The 14421-nt window shown below is 40.2% G+C and overlaps 1 protein-coding gene across 1 annotated transcript in view; it reads left to right on the forward strand.

Moving 5' to 3' along the window:
• Positions 1 to 2014: 2014 nt before the first annotated feature.
• LEMD3 (LEM domain containing 3) overlaps positions 2015 to 14421 on the forward strand; it is a gene marked incomplete at both ends in the record, with an annotated part of 64352 nt that continues 51945 nt past the window's right edge. Inside the window, one exon of the mRNA XM_079715541.1 lies at positions 2015 to 3575. Within this exon, the coding sequence (XP_079571667.1) occupies positions 2015 to 3575 (1561 nt within the window). The remainder of the gene's footprint in view (positions 3576 to 14421) is intronic.

The following is a 14421-nucleotide window of genomic DNA, read 5'->3' on the forward strand; positions in this document are numbered from 1 at the left end:
AGCCTGCGCATCCAGAGCCTGTGCTCCGCAGCGGGAGAGGCCACAACAGTGAGAGGCCCGCGTACCACACACAAAAAAAAAAAAAAAAAAAAAAAAAGCCTTCTGAGGAAGGTTCATCATCTCTCTTTTGTTTATATAGAAACTAAGGCTCAGAAAGATTAAATAACTTGCCCTAAGTCACAGGCAGAAATATAAATGGTCTGCAAATCCTTATAGGATATCAAAAGATGTCTGAAAATCAGAGGCTGACTTCTATGATTCCTACCTGGAGAGCCAGTAGGGTGTGGAACAAATGTTGAAAGTAAGCGACAGGGCTGGGTCCCCATCCAGTTTTGCTTAACTTCAGACTCACAGCTTAACTCCTCTGCTATCCTGAGACACAGGTCTAATACGTTTGTAATCATTTGATTCCCCACCCAGACAATTATGGTAATAAATTTGGGGTCATTATCATCGTAGTGGCTAAAATTTTCTATGTCAAGCACTTTTTAAAGTACTTAACAGTCCTAGAATTCAGGAATATTTGTAGATTTTAAAGTCCTCTGATAAAGGACAAGGAAGTGCCCATCCACGTAAGAGTATTTTTGAGGAGAGAGCAAGCTTTTGCTAAGAAAAGTCAAAAGTCAAAAGTTCAGGTTACTGAGTATTATTCTGCTGTTGGATTCAGGATGTTGAAAAGCTAGTATCTATGCTTTTGACTAACGTATTTTTCCATTCAGATGTGTATAATGTAATAGGGCAAAATAATTTATTTGACAAAAATTATCATAGCGTGCCAGATATTGTGCTAGATGCTGCCATGTAGCTGCTAGGGTTTAAGTATTCAAGAAGTGTCAGCTCTGCCAGTGTTGGAGGAAAAGGGAAGCGATCTTTACCAAACTGGGAAAATTTCATCTGAGATTCATTTCCTAGTCTATAAATGAGGGGGTTGGATATCCAGGCCTTAATCGTTTCTGTTTTTTTGACTGTGTGTGAAGGTTTCTCCTCTTCATCTGTCACTACTCCCATGTCAAAATATTCATCTCACACTAACCTAGCTTTGCAATTCATTAATTAGTTCAACAAACGTTTACTGAACGTGCCTGAAGTGTCAGGCACTAAAGGGGTGAAGCAAGGTTCCTCTGCTCATAAAGCTTACAGTTCAAAGGGATAAGACAATAAATAAATTAAAAAATAGGAAAACAAATGCATAAAAATACTCATTAACAATAAATAAATAAATAACTATAGGTTGGAAAGGTCTTAAGAAGGAAATAAGCAGGATGGCACGTTCTCTTTTTTTTTCAGTCATATAATGTGATTGGCTCTTTCAATTCCAAAAACAACGACCTATCAAGGTTATCAGGTTTTAAAAGGGGAAAAACGATAATACCTTACAACTAACTAGGGAACGAATAGCCATTACTCTTGAAGAAAACTGTATAGGGGCTGGCTTACTCTATCTTTTCCTTGGAATGTTAGAGGAGAGGCTTCTCAAATGAGCAGCGAGAGTAACTCATTTTTTTTTTTGGTAAGTCAGTCGGAAAGACAAAGCGAAAAGAGGGAACCAGGAGTCAGGGAAATTACCAGTCGTCTGGCCATCAAGATTTCTTTAAGTCTCTAAGCTCCCCTTGGCAGCGGTAATCAAGATGAAAGAAAACCACTGCCATGAACTTCAGTTTTCCCTTCAATATTACTGCCCGGTGGCAGGAACCTGGGAAGAAGAGGTCAAGGTGTGGTTTGGCAAGAGGCAGTTCCCGGGAGAGGCGCTGGGAAGGACAGGGCGGAGAACAGCCGGAGAAGGTGGCAGAATGGGAGGGGAAGAAGGCGCTGGCACCCCGAGGTGAAAGCGCAGAAGTCTCTGCCGCGCGCGACTCAGGTGGCCCTTTCCCGCTCAGGTGAGCTCCTCCCGCGCCTCCCATTGGCCAAGGCGCCAGTGGCGCTTGGGAGGGCGACGCAGTCCGGTCTAGTTCAGGGTCTAGGGCGGCGCGTCACTTCCGGTAGCGCGGAGCTTGTAAAACACCCTGGAGAGAAAATGGCGGCAGCAGCGGCTTCGGCGCCTCAACAGCTCTCGGATGAGGAGCTTTTCTCTCAGCTCCGCCGTTACGGCCTATCTCCTGGCCCAGTGACGGAGAGCACCCGCCCGGTCTACCTCAAGAAGCTGAAGAAGCTTCGAGAGGAAGAGCAGCAGCAGCACCGGTCCGGGGGCCGCAGCACCAAGACGCGGAACAGTAATAACAATAACACGGCAACCGCCACGGTCGCCGCCGCGGGAGCAGCGGCGGCGGCCGTGGGGATGGGGGTCCGGCAGGTCTCAGGCGACCTCTCCTACTTACGGACTCCTGGGGGCCTGGGCCGGATCTCGGCTTCTGGCCCGGAGAGCCCCTTGGGAGGGCCCGGGGGCTCCTCGGCCGCCCCCACGGCTGGCAGCAAAGTACTGCTGGGCTTCAGCTCGGACGAGTCGGACGTGGAGGCCAGTCCCCGGGACCAGGCCGGCGGCGGCGGGGGCGGCGGCGGCGGCAGCGGCGGCGGCGGCGGGAGGAAAGACCGGGCTCCGCTCCAGTATCGCGGGCTCAAACCGACGTCGGCGCCCCTGGCCTCTAGCGAGGTGACTAACAGCAACTCGGCCGAGCGGAGGAAGCCCCACTCGTGGTGGGGGACCAGGAGGCCGGCGGCTGCCGAGCTGCAGAGCCCGTCGGGGAGAGATGGGGCGGCGGACGACGGGGAGCAGGAGGGAGAGGACGGCGAGGATAGGGACCCGGAGGCCGAGGAGCCGCTGTGGTCCGGCCGGACCGTGAATGGCAGCCGGCTTCTCCCATACAGCTGCCGGGAGAACTATTCGGACTCGGAAGAAGAGGAGGACGACGACGTGGCCTCCAGCCGACAGGTATTGAAGGACGACTCCCTTTCCCGGCATCGGCCCAGGCGGGGCCATAGTAAGCCTCTCTCTCCCCTGCCTGCGAAATCGGCCGGCGGCCGGCTGGAAACCTCAGTTCAGGGAGGGGGAGGAATCGCGATGAATGACAGGGCGGCGGCCGCCGGGAGTCTAGACAGGAGCCGAAACGTCGAAGAGTCGTCGTCGGCGGCGGCGGCGGCGGAGCAGGGAGGAGGGTTTGATCCCCCGGACTCCAACCCCATTCCTAGATACCGCGTTAACGCTAAGAAACTAGCCCCTCTCCTGCAGCCACCGCTCGCGGACGTGGACTCAACCTTGGATTCGTCCACAGGCTCCCTTAAAACCAATAATCATATCGGCGGTGTGGCCTTCGGCGTGGACTCCCCCAGGATTTTTTCCAACAGCCTCCCTCCCAGTGCGGCGGTGGCCGCCTCTAGTTCACTCAGGATCAATCACTCCAATCATACGGGCTCCAATCATACCTACCTGAAGAACACATATAACAAACCGAAGCTTTCCGAACCCGAGGAGGAACTTCTTCAGCAATTTAAACGGGAGGAGGTGTCCCCAACTGGGGGTTTCAGTGCCCACTACTTGTCGATGTTTCTCTTAACTGCTGCCTGCCTGTTTTTCCTCATACTGGGACTGACTTACCTAGGAATGAGAGGGACAGGAGTCTCCGAGGATGGAGGACTCAGCAGTAAGTATTAAACCCCGTGGGGAAGGCAACAAAGGGAATGTTGTTAGTGGTCGGCTCTCACCGCACTGGGCGTTTTACCCGAGGTGACTTCTGTCTGCAAGAACATGGTTTAATAGTGAAACACAACAGATAGAGTGCATTCGTATCATCTTTCTTTAAGAAAGAACATGATTACCATGATAAGAATGATAATCCGATGGCTGGTTTTAAGATTTTTCTGTATGAAGTATTGGGAAATTCAGAACATCTTATAAAAGAACAAAATATTACAGGCAAGTCTGTTAGTAAAATGCATTTATTTATACATGTGACTTAAATTTTCTTTTGGCCTTAAATAACCATATGTGGAGATGCCAATCCAATTACTCAACAGTTTGGAGGTATTTTGATTGTTCAGGGGCATCATATATGCAGTGGGGTTTTTGTTTGTTTTTGTCTTCCCAAATTGAGTTGTGGTTCTAAAAGTCAGTGTAAGATCTCTTGAAATTCTGGTTAAATGTTTTGTAGTATTAAGTATATGTGTAGGTAGTTCTGTAATTTTTTAAAAGTGAATGAATACAGATAGAAAGTAGGAAGGCATACCTCTACATTGATTTCGCAGCCCGAAGCACCTCCCCTTCCACCAGTGAAAAAAAACAGTGGTAGGGAACTGCAGGGGTTTGCAGTTAGATTAATCTGGATTGGTCTCCAGGCCCTGCCTTTTACTTGCTAAATGTCTGTAGGCAGGTGTGTTCACTCATTCATTAAGCCAGCATCATCTGTGCTGTCCTTCAACACAGGAAGAAGATGAATATTGATGGTTTTGTGCTCTATGAAGGAAATAAGGATGGAGTAATTGGTGTATTCAACTTTAGAGGTAGCGTAGGAACTATTTGAAGTGAGCCCTGAAGCAGGAGAAGGCGACGGCCTTGTAGGAGACAGGAGAGCATTCTGGGCAGAGATTACAAGAGGAGGAGGAAAGGCCTTGAGTTGAGCAAGAGCCTTCCTGTAGGTTATAGTACCTTGAGCAAGGGGGAGTGAGCCAGAGTTTAAGCTTCCCTTGCAAAATCTGTAAAACGATGCTAATCTTGATTCGAATGATGCCTGGGAAGATTAAAAGAGAGAAAGTAAATTTAGTGCATGATGGACTGCTGAATACATAATTTCTCAATGTTAGGTCCTTCTCCCCTTCCCCTGCCCCCTGAAACTTCCTGCCCTTTTCACCCAACATGAATTCGCTGTATCATGATTTGTATTTATAAAATTGGCTTACTCTTATTTTATTTCAAAATAGTGAATGATGCAGTTAGCAGACTTAAAGAGTGGAGTGAAAATAGTGTAAGCTTTGGTTTGGTATGGCCAATTCTAAGATAGTCAAATAATAGATTATGATATTCCTTAACTAGAGGATTTAGAAGGATTTAGAAGAGGGCTGAAGTCGGTACCCTGGGAGCAAGAGTGATATATTGTATCCTGCCCCAGATATTGGAGAGAGACAAGAAATAAGGTCACACTAGAAGTTACAGTAGTAAAGTTCACATAAATGACATTACCCATGAGCAGTGCCTTCCTGCATGTTTGTTTCTCCAACAGAACCTGGTGTGTTCTGGCCCTTTTCTAAGAACTAAAGGCTTTGCACATATTATCACTCAATCTGCCCAACTCACAGAGGTAGATGGTGTCATCGTCACTCTAGAGATGAGGACAGTGAGACTCAAAGAAGTTAAGAAATGTACCCACAGTTGAACAGCTAGTGAGTGATAGGACTAAGATTTGGTTTCAGATTTTTTTCAACTGTTAAGCCCATACTACTTTGGGTATTGTTTATAGAGAGCTTTCTAAATAAGAGGATACTTTTATTACAATTAAGAAAATAATTGAATACTTGGTAGGATTTCATACAGAATTACTGATGTGCACAGGTCTCAACTAAGGTGACTTGTCACATCTTTCTTGTCACTATTAAGAGGAATGGCTAATATTCTCTTACGTACTAAACTTTCAAATGGAATAGAAAGGGATAGGATTGCTAGGGCTTAGGTACCTGCCCTCCCCACCTCCACCATTGTGGAAGGAAGGAAATTATAAAGTGGTTTGCACTTTAATAAATGGTAAATATGAGGTAGCTTGGGTGATGGAAAGAACAGTGGCTGAGAGGTAGAGGATCTGGGTCCTAGGACTTGTCGAAATGACCTTAGTCAAGTTAACTTCTGAGCCTCATTCTTATAGACTAAATGGGAGTAATGATTTCTGCTGTCTATGGGGTTGTTGTGAGGATCAAATGAGATAGTTTGTAAACAAGTTCAAAGTGATATTCAGAAGTTTAGATAAAATTTGTTATATTCCTGGTAAACTACAGTATATATGTAAAGAGAAATAGTTAAGTCATTTCTGTAAATACTTAGTAGTGTATTTCTTACCTATTCAAAATTTAATTTTTATTAAATTCTATTAAATACACATTGTAGACATTGATACAGATATTTGAGTCAAAGTGCGATGAATCCTTAAATGTAATATATACTTGACCTATTGTGTATCCTGGTAGAAAGAAGTGCCTGTTAGTTCAGTTAGTTTGCACACCTAATGGTGAATAACTTCACTCCCTATATTTATGTATTCTGAATCCTTTGTCATATTATAATGGTTAGCCAGTGCTTAACTGTAGGGTTCATTGGTCAAATAGTGTGCTTAAGGAAGTAGTTTTACTTTGAGTAATAATTTCACCAGAAGATTGTAGATTATATGTGAGAGTAAGCTTTAGTAAGCTTTCATTAGTTATCATTTAAATTATGTATAGCATATAATAGATTAGCCTTTTAAATAGTTCTTAATCATTTGTTCTTTAAAAACTTCTCATCGGTACCCTAATTTTATTAATTAAGTTACCTTTTATTAAATTACTATGAGTGTCTGCTTTCTCATCTGTAAAACTAGGGGGTTGGCTTTGATGATGTCTACGTTCTTTCCAGCTCTAAGGTTTAAGATTCTGACTTTGAACTGCCCTACCAAAACAGCTCAAGGATCAGCCTGCAGTCAGATTAGATCAAGACAACCCACCAAAAGAAAATAGAGAGGCAGAATAGATTAACTTTCTTAGGCTCATCTGATCATTATTAAAAGTTGTTTTTCAATTACAAAAGACATGATTTTTGTAGAAAATTTGAATAGAGATCTATGAAGCAAAAAATGAATCAGTATTGTTTACCTCTCCTCCTAGTCTCACACTCACCCCTGGCATAAATAAGTTCAAATAATAAATTAGAACTTTCTTTATGCTTTTCATGTAAATACATGCATTCATATATATGTATGTGTGTGTGCACATACACATTTTCATTCAACAGTAGAGTGCCTACTATGTGCCAAGCACTATTTTAAGCAGCAGGAATATGTGGAGAACAAGGCAGATGAAATCTCTCTTCTCATGGAGCTTACATTCTAGGGGGGAAGATAGACAGCTAAACAAATAAGAATTTCAGATAGTTGCTAACACAAGGTAATGATAGTAACGTGAAAGGCATAAAACAGTCTGAATTTTATTTTAAGTAACATTCTACTATACATATTCTTCAATTTCTTTTTTCACTTAGTATTGTATAATGGGTAACTTTCCTTATAGTAAGTTTAAGTACAAAGGCATAATTTAAAAATCTCACATTTCACTGGTCCCTTTCTAGCCCTATAAAAATGCTAAAATCTCTGCCATCCTGAAAATGTTCTTTAATCCTCTGTTCTCCTCTAGCTCTTAGTCTCATCTCAGCCAAGATTACTTTCTCCTCCCCTGCCATTCACTCAACCCCTGTCTAGTTTAGCTTTTTTTTTTTTTTACCATCCATTCCTCTGTAACCTCTCTGTCACTCAATTGCCAACTGAGAGAAGCTTTAAAGTTCTTCTCTTCACCTCTTTGATACATTCAATACATTGACAATTCCCTTCTTCGTGAAACTCTCTCCTTTCCAAACTTCTGTATCACCACTCTCTTCTACTTTTCATTTATTTGTCTGCCTGTGTTTTAAATATTGGTGGTCTCTGGAACTCTTATCCTTTCGTACAGTTTTCCTAGGCAGTTTCATCCACTCTACTGGCTAGTACCTCCCAATTTTATATTTTCATCTTAAATTTTTCTCTTTTGGGTTCTAGACTTAACCATTTATTAGACAATTTCTTCTGGATGTACCAGAAGTACTAACACCATCTGTACTCATCAGCTTTACTTCCTTTTACCTTGTTTCTCCTGTTTTGTTCCCTGTTTTAGTTAATGGCATTTCCATCCACCCAGAGCTCAAGCTAAAAACCTTGAATTTGCCTTGATTCCTTCCTTTCCTCCATCTTCCTACCAAACCTCAAACCACAGTCTATCTTGTTACCAAATCCTGTAGTTTTACCTGCTCCCTATCTTTTGACTCAATCTATTTCTCTCCATTCCCCACTGCTCTAGGCTAGTCTCTTGCCTGAACTGATTTTAGCAGTCTTCTAACAGTTGTCCGTGCTTCTCGGCTGTAGCTCTTCCCGTCTGTTTTTCAGTGTCAGAGCAATATTTCTAAAACAAGAATGCAGTAATTCATTCATGCTTAAAATTACTCAATGGTTTTCCCTTACTCATTGGATAGAATGTAAACTCCTTGGCTAAACTGTTCATGATCTAAGTATGCCTGCTCTTTCTAGCTTCATTTCTTAGCAGTCCCTGTTGCGGTACGCGGGCCTCTCACTGTTGTGGCCTCTCCCGTTGCGGAGCACAGGCTCCGGATGCGCAGGCCCAGCGGCCATGGCTCACGGGCCCAGCCGCTCCGCGGCATGTGGGATCTTCCCAGACCGGGGCACGAACCCGTGTCCCCTGCATCGGCAGGCGGACTCTCAACCACTGCGCCACCAGGGAAGCCTAACAGTCCCTGTTATCACACTTTACTTTCTGGAAAACTGGAACTTTCTGGAACACTACTTGGTGTTCACTGAATATGTCACTGAGATTTTTGTGCCTTTGTGCATGTACAGGTTGTTTCTTCCTCTCTATTAACTGCTATTCGTTCTTAAAAGTCTCACCTCTGGATGTCTTCTCTGTCTCCCTATCCTCTTTACCGTAGAGTTTGGCCCATCATTCTCTACTCAAAGAAGATCTTATGCATCCTTCATAGCATTTATTTCATGTTTATAATTGTGTATGTCCACTGTGCCAGATAGATTACAGCTCCTTGAGGTAATGTTCCTACAGGAGGAATTGAGTACACTGGAAAAGAGCACAGGCTCTTTCATTTCTCTCTCTTGACCACAGGGTCATGAGCCTGGATGACTGAGAGAACAGTAATACCATTGACAGGAATTAGAGATGTTGAAAAGGGATCTTTTTGGGGGGAAGGTGGCATAGAGAAAATGAGTTTATTTGGGACTTATTTTTTGAGTTATTCAAGTAGCAATATCTTGTAGGCTATTGTAGTTATATAACTGGATTAAAGATAAGAGACTGATGCTTAATGTGAAAGTAAAGTACTGTTTACTAAAGGAATAGATACCTTTTTAATATTTGTTTCTTCTTTTCGTGTGGGTGTTTTGTTCTTAAAGACAAGACTGAGTGCTGCAAAAGGTACCATAGTTTTTAAAAAATTATAGTTTTACTTTTTTAAGTAGTTAGACTAGCCAAAAGGTCAAAACTTTGAATCTGTAATGAAATGGGCATAAGGATTTTGAAAAGTAGTTTTTGCCCTCATTCTTGAAGAATGAAAGCTGAGTGAGAAGTTGACTACTTTGTAAGAACAAAAAAATTCTTAGACCTCTAAGAATATTCCTGGGAATACCAGGGGATTGCATATCCCAGTCTGATGATTTGAGAAATTAAAATCTACTATGTAAAAATGTCTTTCATCTGAAAATTATCTCTAGCATAATTTAAAATAAAAATCATCAGAGTGAAAACTTGTAAGTTCCCTATGAGTGTATTCATGGAGCCTAGTTTGAAACATTGGCATAGATATCAGGGCTTGGATCATTGAAGAGGCAACCTGGGTTTGAATTTGGGCCCTTCCTCTTGTTAGCTTTTTTATTAAAGGCAAGTTGCTGAACCCCTGTAAACCTCAATATTCTCATCTGTAAAATAGAGTTAAGTGAGAATTAAATGAAATAATGCATGTAAAGTACTCGACTCAGCACATGACACATAGGAATAATAATAACAGCAGCTAACCCTTATGTAGCACTTTGTGCCAGGCACTGAGCCTAAACAGTTATAATTGTCAAGTAATCTTCATGAGGCAGATACTTATCCCATTTTATAGATAAAGAAACAGACACAGAGAAGTTACATAACTTGCCTGGGGTCATGAGTGCAGAGGCAGTATTTGGACTCAGATAGTGGCACTTAAGTACCCTGCTAGATTGCCTTTTAATATGTGCAAGTACATAAGGGCTCTGTATATGTTCTCCACTATTATTATTATCTAGGAAATTATGAAAGATATGGATGGGTGAAGCTGCTTAATGCATGAAATCCTAGAAGTGCCAAGGATAATCTTTGAAACCTAACAACGTTAGTACAAGAAAGTACAAATTTGTACTCACTTGACGATTAGGAATCATGTGGAACTGTTTATCCTTCTATAAGGTTTTAGATTAATTAATTCATTGATATATGAGGAGGGCAGTCTGCTATAATATAATACAAATTATATAATATGTAAAACTATAAGGCATATGATACTATTTCTAATTTTTAAAAGATTTGCATAGTCTCAAAACTGGTGGGGATAGTGGTCCTCTGATTTGCATTACCATTTTTTTATTAAAAATTTTTAAAATTATTTCATTTTTATTTTTTGGCCACACGGCATTCCCTGACTAGGGATTGAACCCACGCCCCCTGTGTTGGAAGCACGGAGTCTTAACCACTGGACCACCAGAGGAGTCCCCTGCATTACCACTTTAAAACTTAGGTTTTCCATTGTTCATTTTCAAGATGTAAAAATCTTTTAGTACATTTGTTCTCCCTTTTTTTGCACCTTTTAAAAAAGCTTTGAATGTATTTTCCGTATGCATATATTTGTTTCAGTGGGAATGAAGCATTCTGTAATTTCAGGGATGTTTTAAAAAATTAGATATTTTTATGATTCCTCAGTAGAGTTATGAAGTTTTAAAATAGCTTCTCCTCGCTCACTAATCATTCTATATATTTACCTATCTGAAAAATATTTTGTATAAATAAAAGGAACCTCAGAGCAAAGGGGTTATAACGTCAGTGCAAAGAGATATTTAGTTTATAAGAGTATAAAAATGAAGTATACCTTGGACTTCCCTGCTGGCACAGTGGTTAAGAATCCTCCTGCCAATGCAGGGGACACGGGTTTGAGCCCTGGTCTGGGAAGATCCCACATGCTGCGGAGCACCTAAGCACGTGCGCCACAACTACTGAGCCTGTGCTCTAGAGCCCACGTGCCGCAACTACTGAAGCCTGCGAGCCTAGAGCCCACGCTCTGCAACAAGAGAAGCCACCACAGTGAGAAGCCTGCGCACTGCAACAAAGAGTAACCCCCGCTCGCCGCAACCAGAGAAAGCCCATGCGCAGCAACGAAGATCCAACGCAGCCAAAAATTAAATAAGTAAATAAATAAATGAAAAATGAAGTATACCTTAAACTTTTGGAAATCTGTAAAATATATGGTAAGCAAGTAGTAGTAACTTCTTTACGAAAAGCATATTACTAATGGTATATCTTTATTCTAATCCTGTATTAATTTATTATACACTAAAAATTGCTACTATTTAATTTGGGAATCCAGCACAATACTAATTGTAGAAATTATTATAACATGTATTGTCTCATAACTTTATTTTTTTAATTTTCTCATAACTATATTTTGGCTTTCATACTCAGAATTTATTTTTAACAGATTTTAAAGTGAAACAGTAGCAGTATATTTGGATTTTGCTGTTTTAATAATGCATGTTTTAACCTGAATCACACAAGTGATAGTTAAAAAAAATTACGTAAAATTTGATCTAATTAATATTCCTTATTAGCATCACTGTCAAAAATAATTTTTAAACAAGAATTGAACATGCCGCAGAGCAACTCAGCCCGTGCACTGCAACTACTGAGCCCAAGTGCCACAACTACTGAAGCCCATGTTCCCTAGAGCCCACATGCTGCAACTACTGAGCCCGTGTGCTGCAACTACTGAGGCCGCATGCTGCAACTACTGAAGCCCGCACTCCTAGAGCCCATGCTCCGCGACATGAGAAGCCACCACAATGAGAAGCCCATGCACCATAATGAAGAATAGCCCCCACTCGCCACAACTAGAGAAAGCCCGTGCACAGCAATGAAGACCCAACACAGCCAAATAAATAAATAAATAGATAGATAGATAGATAAATTAATTAATTAATTAATATATATATGTGTGTGTGTGTATATATATATATATACACACACATATATATATATATATATATATCTTAAAAAACAAAACAGAACAAGAGTTGACCAGGAAGGAAGTATTTAGGTTTTAATATTTATTTATCTAACATTTTATAGTTAAATTTTACATTTTACATCATTCTTTTGAAAATATATTTCTAAGGAAATTAGCTTTTTAAAAAGATTGTAAAAATTTATACCAACAGGTAATATCTGAAAATAGGATAAGTCTGTCACATTGAAGCTGTCATTATTATTTTTACAAGGTCTTAATTTTTTTTCTTTATTTCTAGAGGTATAGAGTTTAATATTATACCACTTGTTTTGCCTGGGTAGCAGAGTTATTGCTCTATGTCCATAGTTTTTTGCTTAAAATGTTTTTGCAACATGACTTCTAAATTCATCTTTATAAATATGTTGATATCAAATGGCAAGCTAACATTTAAAATAAGGCTGGGTGCAAAACTGCAAGTTGAGTGATAAGTGATTAAGTATATACCAACAATTGCTCTCCTGTCCTGAATATACATGAATGGAAAAAAATCCTTTAGGAGCAGTGGGCATTTTAACACATAGTACATCAATTTTGTTTTGCAGTTAGAGACCCCTTTTATGTGTGTATATATGTACAAAAGGAATTTGCTGATTGTGGCTAATTCTTGAAAGCACTTTATACTTATAAAGGAAGCTTTTGCTCTGTAGGAATTCACCTAGGTATAATTTTTTTTAATGTTAATTTATTTTTTATTTATTTATTTTTTCTTATTAGTCATCCATTTCATACACATCAGTGTATACATGTCAACCTAGGTATAATTTTTTAAACACATATAAAGAGGGTCATTGAAATTAATTAGCAGGAGGAAATCTTAGCATATTTGTTTCTTCCAGTCCCTGGGCTATGGCTTAGAACCTTGGTCAACCTTGGTAATGACTTCTGGGTTTAGAAGGACGCCTACTACAGTAACACAAATGCTTTCTTGCTTGATGTAGTTCTGTTCATTCATCCATTTACTCACTCATAAATGATTTATTGAGCGCCTACTATGTGATACCAGAAGATGAGTATATACTTTTTAGAATTGTAGGAGGGATACTGTTTCCCCAGCACACCGCCTCCCTCTCCCTCCCAGCCCCCCCATTCTCTTCTTTCTCCTAAAATGCACTAGCTAGCCTTCAGAACTGAGATTTGGTTACTGTGCAACATTGTTTCAGATTTGTCTACTGTGACTCTGGAAACATGACTTTAAAAATTAGTTTCTGCAAATTTGAGTATGCCCTATGATAAAGTTTACTACAAAAGAAATAGTTTCATTTCTTACAGGATTTTAGAAGTAATAGCAAAAAAGGAAGAGACATGAAGAATGAATTTGTCAAAAATGAAAATATTATCAATTTGAAATGTTTATGATTGTGGTTTAAGATGTTCTAGAAATGTTCTTATGCTTATGACAAAAGACTTACTTTGTTTTTTAAGATAAGAAAATCACCTTTAAATGTCCCTTCTTTTAGATTCTAAAGCCTTAAATGATAAAAGCATTTATTGAGAACTTTCTATGTGTGAGCACCTTTATATTAATTTCCATGAGGGAAACTATTAATATTATCTCCATGAGAAAACTGAAATATAGAGGGAATAGGGTTAGGTGTGACTTATCTTAAGATCCCACAGCTACTAAGTTTTAAAGCCAGCATTTGAACCCATGATCTGACTAAGGGTCCACAGTCTTAGCCCCTGGGAAGCCGTAGATTTTCTTATGTATCTTTTCTCACCTACTAACTTTATTTGGGCAGGTAAATCGCTTGTGACCTCTGGGCTTTGGTTTTTGCATCTGTCAAATGAGGGGATAGTAAAATCAGCTCTTACTTCCAGCCAGTGACTTTTGTAGGGAACTGATGTGATAATGTTTATGGAAATGCTTTGGAGAAATTAGAAGTGATGTATAAATGTATATTTTTAATGCTGTAAGAATTTCCCAGCTATATTAGTTTAATTTAAGCAGCACGTGTTCAGCACTATGACATGTCCTGTCCGTAATGTTAATAAGTAATGGAAGAGTTGGTTAAGTTTATAGTTCTTATCGGTATTTTTTAAAACTTTCTCTCAAGTTGTCTGAGCAGATAAAAGGAATCATCTTTTTACATTACCTAGTTAGTGCCTTATCTCTAGGTGTTGAAAAAGAATTTTCTGTCTTTGAAGTTATATTAATGTAATAGATTATGAAGCACAATTTGAAACTAGATTTTAGCCTCCTGGACTGCTAGAAGGTAGACTTGCTGATAGGAAAGACAGAGATGGGATACATTGCTTTAATCCAAAATATAGTAGTGAATTTGAGACAGAAAAACATTTCTTAGGAATATGGATGAGTCTTCTGTTAACATTATCTAAGGACAGACAGTACTTGCAGCTGATAGAGAAGAATGGCCTGTCACATGCTGTTCTTTATCCAGTTTGTA

This window comes from Hyperoodon ampullatus (genome assembly GCF_949752795.1).
Source record: "Hyperoodon ampullatus genome assembly, chromosome: 11".
Classification (NCBI taxonomy): domain Eukaryota; kingdom Metazoa; phylum Chordata; class Mammalia; order Artiodactyla; family Ziphiidae; genus Hyperoodon; species Hyperoodon ampullatus.